At 57.0% G+C, this 18,752-nt stretch overlaps 4 protein-coding genes across 4 annotated transcripts; 3 read left to right on the top strand and 1 right to left on the bottom strand.

Annotated features, from left to right (window-relative positions):
- Nucleotides 1-9,429: 9,429 nt before the first annotated feature.
- GCG54_00006060 (uncharacterized protein) lies at nt 9,430-10,023 on the top strand (the record flags this gene model as incomplete). Its single annotated transcript, XM_045406074.1, has 1 exon — nt 9,430-10,023. The coding sequence occupies one exon, from the start codon at nt 9,430-9,432 to the stop codon at nt 10,021-10,023; it is 594 nt and encodes a 197-aa protein (XP_045265457.1).
- Nucleotides 10,024-11,065: 1,042 nt separating this feature from the next.
- Nucleotides 11,066-12,766, top strand: GCG54_00006059 (Iduronate 2-sulfatase; the record flags this gene model as incomplete). Its single annotated transcript, XM_045406073.1, has 3 exons — nt 11,066-11,203; nt 11,258-11,842; nt 11,894-12,766. The coding sequence occupies 3 exons, from the start codon at nt 11,066-11,068 to the stop codon at nt 12,764-12,766; spliced, it is 1,596 nt and encodes a 531-aa protein (XP_045265456.1).
- Nucleotides 12,767-14,911: 2,145 nt separating this feature from the next.
- GCG54_00006058 (putative protein lysine methyltransferase SET5) lies at nt 14,912-16,306 on the top strand (the record flags this gene model as incomplete). Its single annotated transcript, XM_045406072.1, has 2 exons — nt 14,912-15,641; nt 15,696-16,306. The coding sequence occupies 2 exons, from the start codon at nt 14,912-14,914 to the stop codon at nt 16,304-16,306; spliced, it is 1,341 nt and encodes a 446-aa protein (XP_045265455.1).
- Nucleotides 16,307-16,994: 688 nt separating this feature from the next.
- Nucleotides 16,995-18,462, bottom strand: GCG54_00006057 (uncharacterized protein; the record flags this gene model as incomplete). The annotated part of the gene is made up of 2 exons (XM_045406071.1): nt 16,995-17,677; nt 17,730-18,462. 2 exons carry the CDS (start codon nt 18,460-18,462, stop codon nt 16,995-16,997), a joined length of 1,416 nt encoding a protein of 471 aa, XP_045265454.1.
- Between the last annotated feature and the right edge of the window lie 290 nt (nt 18,463-18,752).

Raw genomic sequence — 18,752 nt, 5'->3', positions numbered from 1 at the left:
AGACCAGATGAAAGCAGGGGCAGGTATTCGACTAGGACCGGAGCACCTCGCGGGAGGTATTGTCCTGACTCCTGCACGAACAGCCTTCCAATCGTTCGTCGTGCACCGCGCAAGAGACCCCGTACGGATACATGGACGTGAAGAGCTAGTCGCAGGCGGATTTCAAGACACGAAGCGGAGTGCAGGCTGACCTCGGGTCAGATCCCAGGAGAGAGGGTGCAGATATGGGCGATAGCGGCGCCCTCGTCGAAAGAGACGAGCAACAAGCAAATGGCTAGCGGGCCCGGGTATGGGTTGCGGTGAATCACAGATCGACCAGAGATCTCTGTCCCTAGGCCTAAGTCTCCGGAACAGCAAGGTTGTGTCGATGAGTGCTAGTGCTGCCTCGACAGATCATACAAGAACAGACCGCCCTCCTCCTCCTCCTCCTTCGTTGCCTTACCAAGGTGAAGGAAGTCCCGTACCGTTGGCGATCCAAGTGTCACTCTCCCAGGTGGCCTGTCACGTTTGGGTCTGGGGGTCTGGACGTCCAGGAGGAATCTGCTGGGCTGAACCAGTGAACAATGGGCGACAGCTCCAATCGAGGGAGGCCACGGGCGGGAAGGCGCTAGGACGAGACAAGTCAAGAACAAAAGCCCCCGTCTGCCGGGGAAGAAGGGGGCTGCCGTCTTTTTTAGAGTGGACGGGGGGGTCAGTTTGTTCGGGGAGGCGCTCATTGACGGAGCCAAGAGATGTGGGATGCGATAGCGACAACTGCCAACGACTAGGTTGAACCGTTGCGCGGCACACACACACATACAGACGTCTTCGTGGATCTTTGTCGTCGGTCGAGTGGGAGCTTCCGTGAGATGCGTCAATTTGCGCCGTTGCCCATTGTACCTCAAGTGGGAGGCGGCTTGCGTATCCTGTCCTTCAGCAAACGGAGCCCGTCGTCTGTTGACGAGTCTGGTGCTCCGCTGAGCTGACGAATTGCTGCGCTGATGTCGACGGAGCCCGGCACTGATGGCTCGATGATCAATGCAGGCGAGAAATACCGACAAGGGACAGCCACTTTTGAGGAAACACACTCTCTGCTTCTAATATGATTGCTCCGATGTGGTTTGCGTTGTATCGTTCCTGGGCTAATCCGCAGGTGATGTAATCAACGGCCCGGCCAGAATTTCCGACTCTCATGTTTCCTTCGCTGTCTGCTGCCCGTTGGATTGCTCGTCGTCCTCGTCAAGCGCTCCACGAGAACAAACGGACAACGGCACCTGCGCTGCACCAATTGTGGAGGAGACCAGGGTAGGTCGAAGTCAGTCGGGACCAGGGGTGCCAAGGGACCACTCGACTCTGCAGCAGCCGGGTGGATCGCCGTGTAAGAGAGACAGACGCTCGATGACGAGCAGCCAGCCGCAGCAGCTTGTTTTGTTTTCCCACCGTACACAAACTCGTGGCCGCTCGACGGATGACTGTCGGGCGTCTGAGGTGCGACTGATCGCATGGAAAAACCGGGCGAACCGCAAGTGACCGTTGACAAGTTGCCGCTGACTGCCAAAACCCCGGATTCCCCACGACGTGTGCGTGTGCGCGCGCACAGCGAGAGCACCTCCGTCTGCTGTAGCCGACGCCGTGCGGTGTTGCGTCGCTTCGACTTTTGTGCCCGTACGTACCAGGCCTTGCTTGCTGTGGTGGATGTTCAGGGTCAGGGGGCGGCCATATGTGCTGGATATGTACCTCCAACTTTGTTCCGGCCGAGTTCCGTGTATGATCTTCAGGGATTCCGGGGCAGGAGCAACAGCCAAGCCTCGCAGAAAATCGTCAACCGAAACGAAAAGTGACCTCCCCGTTTCTCGAAAGCACCTTTACTCGGCGCTATGTAGCGATCTCTGCAGAGAGCCACCACACATCTGTCAGATTGGCAACGGGCTGGCGAGGTATTGCTATCTGCGATGTCACGTGTTGTGCGGCTTCGTTCCTCGCTTTATTAGGACTGGAAAGCAAACTGGCTGCCACGTTGGTTTGTTGTCGGGATTCGCGAAAAAAGAAAATTGGCTATATGCCCTATCGTGTTATAGCCCATCTCGGTCATTACGAGCTGTAGCGTAGGCATGTCTCCATGGCCGACCTTGGACAGAAAGAGGGAGAGAGCGCAATATAGTCAAGTGGGGAGGTGGGAGAAGGGGCAGACTGCACTGCAAGCGCAACCGAGCATCGCATGACCTCTTTGGCATGCATTTCGTGCTTCTCGCCGCCTCGTTTGCGCCTTTTGTCGGCCATCGGAGTTGGCTGTTAAGTGCAGGGATGGCAGTGTAGAGGATGGAAGCCGTTCAATAAGGGCAGGATTGTCTCTGCATCCTCGCCTTTGTCCGGGTCCATGTCTTCAATACATGGCGAACCCACCACCGATATGGTACCGATTCCATTAGTCGCTGCGTCTATCGCCAATTTGTCGACTCTGTCAATAAGACAGGCCTCAAGGAAGGGAGGAAACAATGTTGTACCCTCGTCGTTCCCATGTCCCGCTCACAAGTCAGGTCTTACTCTGTGCCCCAGAAGAGACAAGTCAGGGGAGGAGCAAAGTGATGTAACCCAAGCTTTGAAGGAGCGACAGCTCCTCCCGTTTGTTTCTTCGCCATCTTGCCGGCAAGCTTGTGGCACGCGGCGGCAATTGGACTGCTATATGAGGGCTTGCCGCGGAATGTTGCAATGTCGGTGTCGGCCGTGGCGGCACGCAACTGTTCTACCATCCCTCGGCTGGGGAGATGAGCCGTTCAACACCGCCCTTGGTACGAACCGGTCGATGAGCGTCGGGGCCGTCCTGACCCTGACGGGAGCTTCTCCCGTCCCATCACGCCCTGTCAAACCTACATCAGCCAGGCACTCTGAGCACGGCAGACTAAGTAATGGGGAAGGGAAAAAAAATATTGCAGCAGTTCGACACCGTCGTGTTCCCGTTCGAGGCCGACGGGCTAGGAATGACCTGCTCACACAGAGCCCACACATGCCAGGCTCATCCCGCTGCTGGACGCCTGTTAGCGTTCATCTCTAACACACAGCTTCTCCTTCAGCGTCACACTGCGTCCGGGGCGCGGACCCTCACCCCCTTAAAGATGTCAAAGAGAGGCACGTCCTGAGCGGCAACCATGGTCTTGGTGTGGATGGGCCCTCCTGCTTGGGACTGACATGTTTCGCAGCTTATTGCCCGTTGTTGTTCGTGGGCGTATTCACCGCCGCGTCGTGGCATCCAGCACGCTCGCTCTCCTAAGAAAAGCCAAGCCACCGAGCAATGTGTGCTTTTTTGACTCTCCTGCTTGCCGTGCGCCATCGCCATGCGACAAGTGACGGTGCGACATCGGCCCGCAAGATGCGATTGCATGTCATACCGCCCGCTCTGCTGTCAGCGTCTGTACGGGGCCATCTGCGTTTTTCCTCTGCTCAGGGATTACGGGGTTCCTTGAAACTTCGAGCAACTTTTTTTTCGTTCCTCTCTCATGGATCATGGAATCCCCCAAGACCGCCCGAAATTCGACCCCGGATTGAGACCCACTCCAGCGGGGAGGATATGTCGTTCCATGTTTCAGTGTTTCAACTTTGCCGGTAAAATAAGCCAGTCACGAGGAGCTTGCATTCCAGACAGCCTGTCCCGCCCACACTCTCCCCTGGCGCACCCGCGCAGGGTCTCATTGGACGATCGCACTGGGAAGGCATCTTTGGGGTAAGGGATTTTCAACTCCCAACGATAATGCATATTGCCAGCCAACGGTGGCCGGCTTCTAGGGCCACAGGCACGGTGATCAACTTGTATCCAATTGGTGTTGCTGAACCTGGAACGTATCGTCACTTCGTGCAGGACATTCCTCTGACTTGTCTCCAATCAACGCTTTGAAGGTTAGACATGCAATCTCGCGGGGGCTGACGTCTCTCGGTCGCCCACGTCTTTGTCCAGTCCTTTTCCGTTGCATGCTGTGGGACGCAAGACGTGTTGCTCGCCTCGACAAGGCCGTAATAGACCACTTTGCTTTTGCATTTCCCAAGGCTTGGCAGCTTCGCTGACCGCGGCCGAGATAGTTGGCTCGACACGGGATTATCGTCAGACTCCAGCCCTTGATGCTTGTGAGCGTGGCGCACGAGATCCTGCAAAAATCAATTATGCGTAAATGAAATGAGGAAAAGCAATATCACGAAGATCCAAGATGCCCCGCTTTCAACAAAAAAAGACCTCAAGAGACCGACTAGCCGTCTGACCTGCTGAGCCGTTGTACAGAGCGCACGGCAGTCCCTCTGGTTGGGCTTCATCATGGCCTTCCGCACATGAACGTGGCGCTTTCGGTCACATAAGTCGTCCAAACCCGTCTCAACGTGTATGGGTGCAGGCAAACATCACGTCGTTGCGAAACGACGTGCTGCACAGAGTCGTCAAAATTGACCTTGTCCGGCCATATGTGGACGTCCCAGCCAGGCCGGCCGCAGCAGAGCTCCGCTTGACGATCAGCTCTTCTGGACGAGGACGCACCTGTTGGCTAGAGATAATCCGGTTAATCGCCAGCTCGCTTACCGCCTTATGTTTGCTTTTACCACTGGGGCCAGCTGTACTTGCATCTCAACGACGCACGATGCCAACTGCACCGAGACATCACTGGCGACCGGTGCTTCGATCTTGCGGTCATTTGCTGTTGTGTGATACCGATGTAGCTGGAAGGCATTCGACCTTCATCTCCTGTCGTCTCCGAGAGTATCTCCTGAGATGCTTTCTCCTCAGACATTCGCCCAGGGCTGTTTCACTCGCATCGCCGCTGAAGAGTGCCACACCGCTCCTGTCGTGCAGAGTTCTAGTGCGAGACAGATCTCTCCTGGGATCTCGGTGGCCAACAGGGCGCCTTTGCAGTGTGGCAACGGGAGGGTGCATTTGCGGCAGCTAAGCGGCGAACACCAACGTCCCGTGAGCCGAAATTCGTGGACATCACTTATCGACTGTATCAATGACAGGCTAAAGGCTGTTCGTCGAAAGTCTTGGACATCTGGGGAAGTCCCTTCGTAGTAAAGCTGCGGTCAGCGACTTGGCCTCCAGTTGCCACGCTACACCAGTGCCTCGGGGTGCTTGGCGGATCTCCCAATGAAACAGATGCCCCATGACGTGTTGCTGGCTACCGTGGCCGAGCAATCATGCATCGGCTATTGCTTGGCCTCTACCGAATGTTCGGGTGAAGCTTGCAGCATGATAGTGCCCTCACCGCCTGTTCAGGAAGGCTACCAGTCGATGACAGTGAAGCCGCATGGCTCCTGTTCGACAGACTCCTATGATTAGTCGCATCTGCCTGAGAATAGAGACCTTTCTCGCCTATGGCAGACAGTCTATGTGGCTGGTATTGTCGCCCTCGGTAACGTCCATGCCTTTTCCAATTTGAGTCACCTCTCGTATGGTACCTGTCCCCCTCTCGCAGCGTGCTTCGAGCGGAGATGAACAACAACCTTGCTGGTACTTCCAGTGAGGCCCTCATCAACCAGGAGAACTTGAGTAGTACGCTCGGCTCCGATACGTTCGGCCAGGGCGCGTTCGGATTTGCAATGTTCAAAGGATCCACGGCAGCTTTGCGGATGCGCAGGGTCTCCGTCGTGCTTCTCCCTGTTGTGAGGCAGCCCTGGTCAAAGTGACAGTGTAGCACAGATAGGTAATTCCCACAAACCGGATGAACTTGACGTGGCCCTTCTACTGGGTTTGCCTGCGCCATAACTTCAAATCATGCCTTTTCTGAGCCGCGCTCGACGCAAGGCAGCCATCGACGAGTACTGGGAGACGACAATCAATGATTCCTTGAAGGGTCAAGGGACCTGCCGGTGGTTGATGGGCACAACAGTGTCTTGCTCGCTTTGCAATATGTGCCGGCTCGGCTCTTCGGGGCTGCTCCTCATCGCGGGCTGTATGTGGCTCTCAGCGGGTCAAGGGCCGGGACGAGGTGGAACCGATTCGGACCGCCGGCGGTCGGCGGTCGGTGGAATCGGCGAGCCGAGAGACCCATCGTGCCACAACGGCTGCCCGAGTCGGGGCCGTGTGGGAAGAAGCCGAGGTAAGTGGGCGCAAGCCACATCACGCGAGGGAGGTGGCTGACGCCTGGTGCGCCTCTCCCAGGGGTACGGCGGCGTTTGAGCCTAGGCCACCTCAATGTTGCATTGGACGCGGAGAAACATGGGTGGTTCAGATGAAAGGTGTCGGGCGCATTGATAATTCGACGGCAATGCAACGTCGGTTTCGTTCATAAGGCTCGCACAGCTCGGGAGTTCAGGAGATGAAGAGGCTCGTGTCTGTGTTGATGAGGGTCTGCAATTCCAGGAAATCTCGTGAATCTTCCCAAAGAGGAGGATCTGCGACAATAGGAGCCGGGAGGCGGAGCCGGGTTCCAAAGGCTATGCTTAGATCGTTGCGGCCCGGACAGGGCGGAATTGTACACAGTCGTTGTGCGAGGGCGTTGGGGTGCCCAGACGAGCCCATTCGCATTCCGTAATTTCGTACGTAGGGCAACGAGGAACGTGGACCAGGAGGCTCTTTTCTGGAGCGTGACCCGTGCCCCATCCGCATGGACAGACGCTGGAGCTATTATGAAGCTATTTCTGGCATCGGGAGGTTGCCGGCGCCAAAGAGTGGGAGAGCCGGTGAGATGAAGAGCATCCCGCGTGTCCTTCTAGAAGGAGGGGAAATGGCCGTGAGCCGGGGGAAGCCTGATTCTGACATTCTGCATCATGGGTCCTCCAAGAGGCCAAGCCTCAAGGACGGCGTAGGACCGACGTGGACGGCAGTCAGCTTGTCATTGTCAGCTCGGGTCAGTCAAAAAGACAGACGTTGATGGCGGTCAGGGGTGGTGAGCAGAGCCGTGAAGAAGACTGTCGTTATCGTGCTTGCCACGACCTGGGTCGAGATCGAGTGGGTAAGCGCCGGCGTGGTGTCCATGGACTAAGGATGGCAGATAAGGTGCCACGGAGAAGGGCGAAGGGGAAGCGAGGCGATGTGAGGCGAGGCGAGAAGGGGAAGCGAGAGGAGGGGATCGGTAGTCGTCCAAACGAGGCTCGGGACCGGAGGAGATTCGATTCGAGAGAAGTGCCATGCTGCCGTGGACGACCGATTGAAAAAAAAAAAAAAAAAAAAAAAAAAAAANTAAAAAAAAAAAAAAAAAAAAAAAAAAAAACCAAGGCGATGGAAGGTGGCGGCCATGGATGATGGCTGCAGCATCGGGCGTGGGAACAGTAGGGGGAGGAGTCGGGATTGGCTCGGAAGATTGTGGCATTCGTGGGCGGTTGTTGTTCTTTTTGGACTTGTTTGTTTGTTGCTGACGCTCCTGCCTTCTCGAAATGGACGGCATCACGACGCTAGACGGCGTGTTGGACTTTTGGGCCCCATAAATGACGAGTCCACAGTGGATGCTGATTTGCGAGAGTCCAGATTGCAGAGCAGAGGCACCCGCCGGTAAAAGGGGAGCCTGTGCCAGCATTGGCAGTTGCGTTGCTTGCAGATGCAGCCACGCAGGCACAACGAGCACGACACTGGCCAGCGGAGAGACAGCAGCAGAGAGCGAGAGACAGGAGTGGGTGGTGGGCAGCAATTGCAAAGGAGAAGGAAAGAAGCCGACCAGGATCACACGAGCTCGCGAGTGCCCACGGGCCACTTACCCCTGCAGGGGGTCAATGAGCTTAGTTCACAAACGGCCAACGGCGGGCCAATGGACGGCGCCGTTTCGTGGCGTCTCCCATGGCGGCCCCGCTCTTTCCAGGCACAGTCTGCGGCGATTGGTCAATGGCGGAAATTGCAGCCGCCCGTTGACGAATCGCTCGCGCCTGTCAGATGCGCTCAATCTTGGACCGTTGCCCCCATCCCCCTCCATCGAGTCCATCGTCCATGGGCTGTGCTGGCCGCGAATGGAGAATTGGCCCGGGGCCGGGCCCACTGTGCCAATGGTTCAATGGTTTTCAATGGGGACCGAACTATGGATTCCGAGGAAGGGAAGGTGGGAGCAGAGAGGAGAGGAGAGAGAGAGCAAGAGGAGATGCCAACTTCCGCTCCGCTGGCTGGTGGCTGTCCTCTCTTGTCCTACCTAGACCTAGACAGCTGGTCCTGTCCTGGATGACGAGGTGGCCTGCCATGCCGTGCCGGGCAGTTTCTGTGTCCTTGATTTGTGCGGATTGCTGCTGGGTTGCAAAGTGGTAATCAAAACTTACATCCCAAAAAGAACATATAGGATCATTACAAAGTAGACCCCCCCTGTCAGCCGCCCGCTCGCCCGCCCTGTGTTGTGTTGTCCATGTTATGCACCTCCGTCACTTGGTGCTGCAGCATTGCGCCGTACCTTACATTACCACTACCACATGCCGAGCGTGAATAGCACCAATGAATCCTCCCATGGCCCACGGGTAAGTACTGCATCGTAAAGTGTGCCTGCCCAGGAAAGGAATGGCTCCATCGTTCGTTCCTATTCCTGCTTGGCCCCAGTGTCTCTTCCCAGTCCCAATCCCAGCGCTACCACCCAGCCAGTCCAGAACCCGGCACACACCTTTTTTTCCCAGCAGGCCACCAGGCTCAGAGGAGAGGTGCCCTGGCACTGGACGGATTGGATGGAACCACCACACCGCACCCGCGCCAGCACCGCTTCTGGACCCGGCTGGCCATGGCTGCATGCTGGCTGAACCACACCCCCTGGTCGCTCATTTTCCAGGACATATCCTTCCTTACTTCCCTTCCGGATTCTTCTTCTCCTCTTCTTTCCCTTCCTTCTTCTTCAACAACTTTGTTCAATCGTCGTCGTCCTTGCTGTTACCGTTGCAGGACCGTGTTGTCATTCGCTCTCTATTAGCACCTACCCCAATACAGTCATTCCCTTAATCTCGTCCCTTTGGAATTCCAGCTCTTCACTCACTCGGCTGTCTTCCGTCCTATCGTTAATTCCGCTACTATCCTCCGAACAAGAAAATACCAACCCATCCAAAAATACACACTCGACACGAAAGACAAGTGCATTCTTTACGACTACTTCTGACGGCCCACCACCACCGAGAGAGGACTTAATCCCTTACGTATGTGCGAGACCTTAGCCAACGAGCCTACCCACCCACCACCCCTTTCGAACCCCACGAGACACAACCTCTTCTGGGACTGGGACCCCTACCGAACGTCTGGAGCATTGCGTTGGCCGGTGAAAGAAGGGAGACTCGGAATGCGGTCCCCCTTTGTGTGTTGCCTCACAATGCTCCAGAATGTCTCGGTTGCCCGCCCGTCGCACCCTCAAACAACACAGCCAGCGCAACAAGCCCCTCCGTCTTCCGCGATGCTAACATGATCTCGCCCGACAGTTTCGTTCCCTCTTTAATAATTACCTCGAATACCGCTCCCTTCCACACCTCCGGCCAACTCCAGCAAAAGGGATATTCTCAGTAATTAATACCAAGCGTCACGAAGCCGCCACAATGCCTTCCATCCAGAACCTCATCTCCCGCAACAACTCCCCCGTTGTCCGCCGCAGCGATTCCCACATCGTTGTCCGCCGCGGCGACGACGACGGCGGCGACATGCTTAACCTCATGATCGTCGTCCTCGCCCTCATCTTCTTCGCCCTCCTCCTCATCTCCACACTCTTCCTCATGCGCCGTATGCGCAGGCAACAAAGGATGCAGGAGCAGATGCTTCCTACCTACCAGGAGGTCAAGAGCGTCAGAAACCACCACAACCTTACCATTCAGACAAGCCAGGACGGCCGCTCAAGCGTCCTGTACATCGGCGGAGAGAACGGTCGCTCCCCCATGCTCCAGAACCCCGCGTCCGCCCCTCACTCCCCCGACAACGTTCCCGAGATCCACATCACCTTCCCCGATGAGCAGGACGAGGGTGGCCGTCGCAAGAGCGGCCGCGTGCTGGTCGTCCGTGTCGGTGACGGCGGCTCCGTCGGCCTCGAGCCCGTCCGCGAGGAGCTCCCTGCTTACGAGAAGGACAGCAAGTCGCAATTCTACTCTGTCGACATGGACTCGATCGGCGGTCTCCGCGAGAAGGAGCGTTTCAACTAAGCTTCTCTCCGCTCGATTTTCAACTTTCACCGGAATTACACCTTCAAGTGTCCCATCTGCCCGGACAAAATCTGTACAGATCGGCACCCGCTGTACAAAAGCATTCAGCAATTTTCTCATGGCATGGCGTTCGACGACACACACTTTATACCCTGCGCACCGACGACTTGGATTCAATGCACCGCCCGCAGACGGAGGGTCCGGCTTGCGTTTGCGGCGTTTGTAGTGCATCGGACTTTGGATATGGCTCTGGGCGCAAAATATCACGTACATATAAACTTAACGACTACCCCGGGAGGCCTGTCCCGCGGTGTGAACTAGGATTCACCGTGTGGTGGAGGCGATCGTCGGGCTGTAGAATACCCGTATTCTCTAATGCTGTATAATTCCACCGTTCTCAATCTGCCTGCTTGGTGACACTCTGATTTGTTGACGCAACGTAAGCAACCGCTGGCGGCTAACACATGAAATAATACATTCAAACAAGAAAGCGCGCGGCATTCGCTGGCTAGCCGCCTTGGTGTCCTTGGCATAGGTTAGTTATCGAGAGAGAGAATCGCCGCACAGAAACCTCGCTCGCCTTGCAAGTCCGACCGCAGGTAGTTGATGTTGCTTATTTGACGGATCTACAAGGCTGCAAAATGACAGTGTTGATCATGGCACTCGGGTGACATATCGGTGGTTTATCGCAGAGATCGTCGACAACCCCGAATCAGATCACACCAGCTCGACATCCTTGGACCCAGTTCTCATGCCCCACCCTCGCCGGATCTCGCCGGGTAACCTCCCCGGGTATCGGCTGTGCGACCTGTCGATGCGCATCGCCTTCTCGAACGCCGTATCAACCAGTCGTAATCTTCGATTGAGATGGCGAGTGGGTTAGCATGTCACAGACGTGGATACGGCATCGTCGCGGGGTCGACCTCGTGGTCGCCTATATCTTGACTGAGGGCCCTCCCCCGAGCAGTCCCCGCCTCTACGAGTGTCGTTCAAGTCTCGATCCTAAGCAGTAGGCTATTTTGCACATCTGCTCGTCACCATCATGGCTCCATCTTCCGAGATCCCTCCTCCCTATGAGCTGCCTCCAAAGCCCAGCGGGCTGAAGGTGGACAAGCCCAACTTCATCATCTTCATGCCAGACCAGCTCCGCTACGACTCACTGGGATGTAACGGGAACAAGGTAAGCCGCTCGCTTCTTGCCCCTTCACTTCACCAAATTAACAAGAACCACCAGATCGTCAAGACGCCACACATTGACAGCTTCGCCGCGGAGGGCACCCGCTTCACCAACTGCTTCGTCCAGGCGTCCGTCTGCACGCAGTCCCGCTGCAGCATGTTCACAGGCAATTACCCCCACGTCTCGGGCCACCGCTCTCTCGAGAACCTCATCAAGCCCTGGGAGCCGAACCTGTTCCGCTCCCTCAAGGAAAAGGGCGGGTACCACGTCGCCTGCCTCGCCCCCCGCGGCGACACCTTCGCGCCAACGGTGACGGAGATGTCCCTGGACGAGTACGGCTTCCTCGAGACCCCCGAGTTCGTGCCGCGCTTCGCGGGCGGCGGCAGGGCGGAGCCGGAGGACAAGGAGGACATCTGGAAGAGGCTCTTCTACAAGGGGTTGAGGAACCCCAACGAGGCTCTGGATTATGACGATGCGGTCGTCAAGGGGGCATTGAAGTGGCTGGAGCACCCGCCGACGGACAAGCCATGGGTTCTCTTCATGCCGCTCATCTTCCCACACTGCCCGTTCCAGGTGGAGGAGCCGTACTTTTCAAAGTACAACCGCGGGGAGATGGGACAGCCGACCAAGCCCTCGGACAAGGTATGTGGTGATCTGCGTCGGGTAGGAGATCTTGACTAACACCGCGAACAGACGGGCTACGAGCCGCGATACATGCAGCTGAACCGCGAACGCTACGGCACCCACCGCGCCACCCCCGAAATCTGGGCCGAGGTGATGGCGACCTACTACGGCATGATCTCCCGCCTGGACGACCAGTTCGGGCGCGTGGTGGAGCGCACCAAGGCCCTCGGTCATTGGGACTCCACCGTGACGCTCTTCTTCACGGACCACGGCGAGTACCTCGGCGACCACGGCATGATCGAGAAGTGGCCCTCGGGCCTCTCCGACTCGCTCACGCACGAGCCGCTCATCGTCGGCGGCGCGGGGCTGCCGGCCGGCGCGGTCTACGACGAGATGGCGGAGATGGTCGACCTGGTGCCGACGGTTTTCCAGTTTGCTGGCATCGGGGAGCACTTCCCGCACTGCGGCACGTCGCTGGCGGACATTTTGACGTCGGCGGGCCGGGACGGGAACGGGGACGTGATCAGGCACAAGGAGTTCGCCTTCACCGAGGGCGGCTTCCTCACGAGCGAGGAGCCGCTGCTGGAGCAGGCGCCGTATCCGTACGACATCAAGGCCGCGCTGCAGCACGAGGACACGACCGTCGTGGGCAAGAGCGTGTCGTGCCGCGACAAGCGGTGGACATTCATTTACAGGCTGTACGAGCCGGCGGAGCTGTACGACCGCACGGGCGACCCAGGCGAGCTTCACAATCTTGCCGAGAGCGCCGAGTACCAGGATGTGAGACGGCGGATGGAGAGCGTGGTTCTGAGGTGGATGGTAGCAAGCAGCGACTTCTTGCCGTGGCAGAAGGACCCGCGGTTTCCTGCTGTAGAGATGGAGAGCGTTGCAGATCAGTTCAGAAAGAGAGGCGGGGTACTGGAGGAGAAGCCGAAGAAATGAGTGTTCTGGTTCCTGCCATGCCTTTTAGTCTATTTAGACGTCATTATCTCACTGGGGTTCAAATCCGCTTGCTCTCCGTGTGTCTCCACTCTGTGCCGGATCGGCCTCCGAACGGTGGATACGGACTATGATCCGGTCCGGCGGTACCTACTCACAAAAGGAGCAATAAGGTTGATGATTCGCCAGCTCAGCTGTCACACAGCATCTAATTACCGACTGGGGCCAAGCAATTTGACAAGAGGCGACAGCTCGCCTGGAATTTGGTTTGTGGAACCACTCCACACAATAAGGCACAGGAACTACCGACGGACTGGAGCCAGCAGCAAGCCATTATTTGTAAAGGAGCGGCATGGCGAAGGCGGCGCAGGGTAAAGCGGCACGAACAAGTCCAAGTGCAGCTGTAGGGGTGCGTTTTAGCCGCCACGATGGCCTTTGGCACGGATTTGCCCTGACATGCACAACCGCGGTCCTCGTCTTAAGTTTCCTTGACAATGTCGGTAGCGTCTATTTCCAGGAACAAGTCATCGACCTGCATCTTGTCTGGTTTCCCTTGATAATAGGCTTGTGTTAATTCTCCTTCCATGCACATCCCGCCTCTGGGGGAAACTCTCCACCACGAAGATGACGAGACGGTGGACCCATCGGACCAGAGACATCTGCTCCAAGATGCATGCATCGGGATTGTTCATGTGTGTGTATGTGTTTTTAGATTTAACTTTAAACCGCGAACATTCGACAGTGTGCAGAGGACATGCTACTCTTTCGGGAACATTTTGCTCGACTCTCCTTGGTGCCTGCTCTGTCTCGCAGCGCTGCGCCTGAAATCCTCCCACAGAAGCCGTTTGGAAACATTGCCCCATGCAGGGAAGGGGGAGCCAGGGTGCCCTTAGCTCCAGTGCTTAGCATCTTTTAGCTTGCAGCACCTGCGCGACCTGGAGCCAAAATGTCACTCTCGCCTAATAAGAAAGGTGCTTGTGTCACAAAACGTTCCCCCCCTTGGATCTGCAACAGGCCCCTTTTCCCCCCCACCCCACACATGCTGGAGCACCAGAGAGACGCAGAGAGCACGCTGCAGACAGTACGTACGGCTAACAGGTAGAGCCAGAGGGTGGGAACGGGTCATCTGCTACACATCTGACACGACCGCACAACCCCCTCGAACGCCCATCAACGAGGATCTTGACACAAGAAACAAAAGAGCCCGCCCAAGGCACGCCGTGCCCCGGTTCCAGCAGCTCAAACGATGCAAACAACCCCGGCGTCCCATTGGGCCGGGGCCTGAACGGCTCCTACGGCCCTGCCACGCTGGTCGCGACTCGCCTAGCCTTTCCCTCCCTTCGTCTTCGTTACAGCTTCTGGTCAGCGATACCCGAGGGGGCCGTCACATCTTGGGTCTTTTGGGAAACCTGGAGATTGCTACGGGGGCCACGGGCAGCGCCAGGAGGAGACAAGGAGCAAGACAAGACGAAAGGATGTGATCCGGAGCGGATCCCAACGAACTTGCTGTACGAAGTAGCAATCGCTAACCCAAGATTTCCAGGAACGATCAGCGAATGAACGAATGGGCGCGCAGACAGAAGACAGACTCACGCAAACCCCCCCAGGCACAGACGGCACACGGCTTGCCAAACTTTTCCCAGGTTCCGGGGTTGACGAAGCTCGCGGACCTTGTCACGTCTTCCCGCACCCACACGCGCATCGCCATCGCCAATCCTGCTCCAGTATCCCATCCACAGTTGCTGCTGCTGTTGCTGCTGCTACTGCTGCAAGCTTCCAAGGTTGCTTGCCTGCTGCCCATGCTGACCCCCCGCGAGCATCCCAAACGCTGGTCCAGCCCAGCCCAGCGCCGAGCTCGAACCCCGTCCCGCCATGCTTCAAGTCGAAGCGCGCCAAGGGTCCTGACGCTTCTGCTCTTAATGATCAACCCAGACTCTATATTATCCCATATCCCGCACACACCCGGACCTACTCATGAGCAGCAGAAGTCAGGTTGGGGTTCCGAGCATAGATTAATGGGACGAAGTCGCTTCTCTCTTTCCATTCTGTCTCTCCTCTTCTAGTCCATCTCTTCGTGGCGTTGTGTAGACCACAATCGAGAAAATTCTTTGTAATTATCCAAACGACACCAAGCTCCTCCTCCCCATCATGAAGCCCTCACTCATCCTCCTGGGCGCCGGCTCCACCCTTGCCGCCCTGCGCGACTCAATCTCTTCCCGCCCCGACGAGATCTGCATCTCCTCGCAACTGCTGGCAGCGTCCTCCAGCAACCCGGTCTGCCGCAACAAGGACGGCCTCACCCTCTCACACTCTGACGAGGCCCAGAACCCGCTCAAGGGCTCCGCAACGAGCTTCAGCTGGACGAAGACATCCCCCTGCTTCAAGAACGGCACTGACTCCTTGGAGTTCTGCATCTTCCACAGCCAAACCTACGGCAACAAGGGCATTTCCATCATCACCGACGCTGAGCGCGCGGCACACATCACCCGCAGCTGGGGGTTCACGAAACCCGAGTCTCTGGAGGGCACCAACCAGCCCCTACAGAAGTATCATGTCGCCAAGGTCCCGGGCAAGGATTACGGCCTGGTCGCTACTGTACCCATCAAGCGCGGCGAGATCATTGTCAAGGAGACGGCCAGTCTGCTCATCGACTACGCCGCGTTCGCCAACGTCCCGCCTGCGGAAATGAAGAAGATGCAGGCCCACGCGGTGGACTACCTGCCGTTCAACCACCGCAGCCAGTTCATGAACATGTCTGCCCACGGGTACCAGGGCGACCACCTGTCGATGGTCGACAAGATCCTCGTGACCAACTCGTTTGATGTCGAGATGGACGACGCCAAACGTGACGACGACTTTTACGCCGTCTTCGTCAACAGTGAGTCTACATCTCTCGATGTTCTGATAAACCAAGGCTAACACATCACCAAAGCCTCCCGCATGAACCACGACTGCCGTCCCAACGTGGACTACTGGTTCGACCCCCGCACCCTCACCCAGCGCACCACCGCCATCCGCGACATCATGCCCGGCGAGGAGCTCACCCTCTCCTACATTGATCCCATGCAGACCCGTAAGGCCCGTCGTGAGCGCCTCCACGGCACCTGGGGCTTCCACTGCTCCTGCCACCACTGCACCCAGTCGCGCCTCAAGACGGACGCCTCGGACTTGCGCATCGAGCAGATCGCCCTTCTGCGCGAGGAGTTCAACGACTACACCCCGGCCTCCCGCGCGACGCCCCAGATGGCGGAGCTGCTCATATCGCTGTACGAGCAGGAGCACAACTGGAGTCTGCTCAGCGAGGCGTACACGCTCGCCGCGATCGAGTACAACGGCATCGGCGAGCCGTGGCTCGCGACAAAGTACGCACGGCTGGCGATCGAATACGGCCTGACCACGCTGTGGGAGGGTCACGGGGACGTGATTGAGATGTCGAAGCTTGCCGAAGACCCGTGGGCCCACTGGAGCTGGATGCTCAGGACGCGCAAGCGCTACAGCTGGGGAGAGAAGCGGGTCGTCGAGGTTGACGATGATGACGAGTAAACGGAACGGGATCGGGTTTCACGGCGAGATGGGTAAAAAGGAAAAACAACGACACATGTATCAAAATGTAGATGTGTGTATACAATGGTGCGATGTATCGGTTTTGGGGGCGGGGTATCTTTTTGGAACTGGGCGTCAGGAAAAGGCGTTGGGGTTCGTTTTCCGGATGGGACAAACTGCATTGGATATGAGACTGCAAAAGAAATACTTTCACTACTTCAATTTGTGCTTTTGACGCTGGTGATCTTGCTGTGTGTTCAACTGCTTGTGAGACGTCGTCATCGTAAGTCGTTCATGTGGTCAAGGCCGTATTTGCCTGGATCTCAAAGTCCAAGCACACGGTTCATATTAATTAAACGCACCGACCCCGACGTCATCCCCAAGCAGCTCACTTCACGTGGTGGTGAGAGACGGCTCACGTGCAGCCCTCCCAAGTCGACACCTCAAGTCCTGCGTCGCCAGACATGGTCAAATCTTGAATCGTGTATCGTGATATGAAATTATCTATCGTAGAACGGACGTCTTTATGATCATCATGCTTTACTTTCGCGTGTTCTCAGCCTCTGTCCAGCGTGCCCTCATGACCTGGGTATCAAAAGCCAAGCGATGCAAGCCACCCACAAACCTTGTCACTCCAAACTCCCAATTACCAATCGAAAGAACAGGAAAAAGAAAGACCAAAAAAAATCTAAAAAGTGAGAGACGGGAGGTGAGGTGCTTTGCCGTCCGTATGCCACGGCGTTGTAACCGTGCGGACTTCCAGCCTCGCCCCTGCGTGTCGTCTGGCCACCTCGGTCCATGCCTCCACCGTCCGCTCCCACGGCCTGAAGTCGAAACTGCTCGTCCACACAAGGCTGGCCTTGTCACCGTTGACGCGGTACTCGAGCTCGTGCTTGCCGGCATACATCAGAGGCCGCTGCTTGATAATCATGTGTTTGAGCTTGGGCATTGTATAAGCCAGTCTCGCGGCGGCCAGCGAGACGCATTGCCGGAACTCAACGAGATCAGAAGACTCGTTAATGTCGTCGCCCTGCTTGTGCCATTCCGTGTTGTACCAAATAGACCCGTAAGATATGTTCAGGGTCTCGAGGCGCCAGTGTACTGGCTCGCAGAGCTTTGGAACGAACGACTCCGTGTCATCGACACCGGAGGGCCAGTGGGGCTTCAAAAACTCGCGGATACGCACAACATTGGTGATGTTCAAGTGCTTGAGAAAATGGGCAGCTCTCCGCAGCTTGTCGCAGAGCTTGGCACCGCTGTCGGCCTCTGCCAGGGTCTCGTGGGGGATATGGCGCCACGACGATATCGTGTTGGAAGAAATGGTGAGTTTCTCCAGAGAGAGCGGCCACGCCGCCATGGACCCGGCGAACTCTGAACATGGTCAGTGAAGGGCAGAGCAGCACACCAGGCGCCGGCAGCTTACGGTTAAAGTGTATCTTGCGCGTCTCCTTTCTCCTATCTTTGAGAATGTCGAAAGATGCTTCCCGCAGACACGGCAGCCTGGCCACGATGTCGGCGTGGGCGGCAGGCATCAGCGCGCGGTGGTTCTGAGGGCTCGCCTGGAATGAGCGAATGACGTGGACCCTTGGGAGCGGGTTGTTGCGGGCAAACTCCTCGTCGTGGCCAACGAAATCGATCCACGAGTCGGCGAAGCGCTTCTCGCCAATGTCTTTGATGTTCCATCTGCGTCTCTGCCAAAGCTCAAAGTTTGCGTTGCGAAGATCGCTCGGCGAGGATATACTCAGAGTCAAGTCGACGCCTTCCCGATAGGCCTCACTGAAAGTCCACGAACTCATCAAACGAAACAAACCATGAACGGCTTTGGTGAAGCACATGTTGTTCTCGAACTTGTCTTCCCAGGTCTCCTTCTTTTCGCAGGGATCATTGTCGTAGTTTGGCAGCTGGACGTGGAGGTTGATTTGTTTCAATAGGCCGCGGCGAGAGCCGACCATATAGGCCTCAAAGTCATTGAGGCTCTCTTGGGTGACACGCAGAGCAGAGAAGTTATATCGCTCGACGAGGGCCTGCCATTCCTTGCAGACGGAGGCATAGGGCGCGATGGACTCTTGCTCATCTGCGTACCGCCAGTGGTCGACGAGAGACTCAACGACGGTGGCACGGAGTTCCGGGGGGAGCTGGTAGAACCTATCCATCATGCTCGCTCAGGCTGAGGCACCGTGTTTGGCAACTGGAGAGGCAAGGGCAGGAAAAGAGTGTCTGCTGGCCCTGCGGCGAGGCAGGTGAGGTTGCGGGATGAGACGACAGGAGGTTGACTTGAGTTCGGGTGTGGCCTGCCAGTCCGCTGAGGCTGTGGTCGGTAAGAGTCGGTCAGAGCGAGGCAGGGCGGCGTTGGTAGCGGCAGGCGGGGATGGTGCACCTGATCCGACCCTGGGCCTGAAGTGAGTAAGGTGAGAGAGCTGCTGGACTGGACTGGAGGCCCAAAGTG

Source organism: Colletotrichum gloeosporioides, assembly GCF_011800055.1.
Source record: "Colletotrichum gloeosporioides strain Lc1 chromosome Unknown consensus_36, whole genome shotgun sequence".
Taxonomy (NCBI): Eukaryota; Fungi; Ascomycota; class Sordariomycetes; order Glomerellales; family Glomerellaceae; genus Colletotrichum; species Colletotrichum gloeosporioides.
Note: the sequence above shows the minus strand (reverse complement) of the source record. Positions and strands in the feature narration are given on the sequence as shown.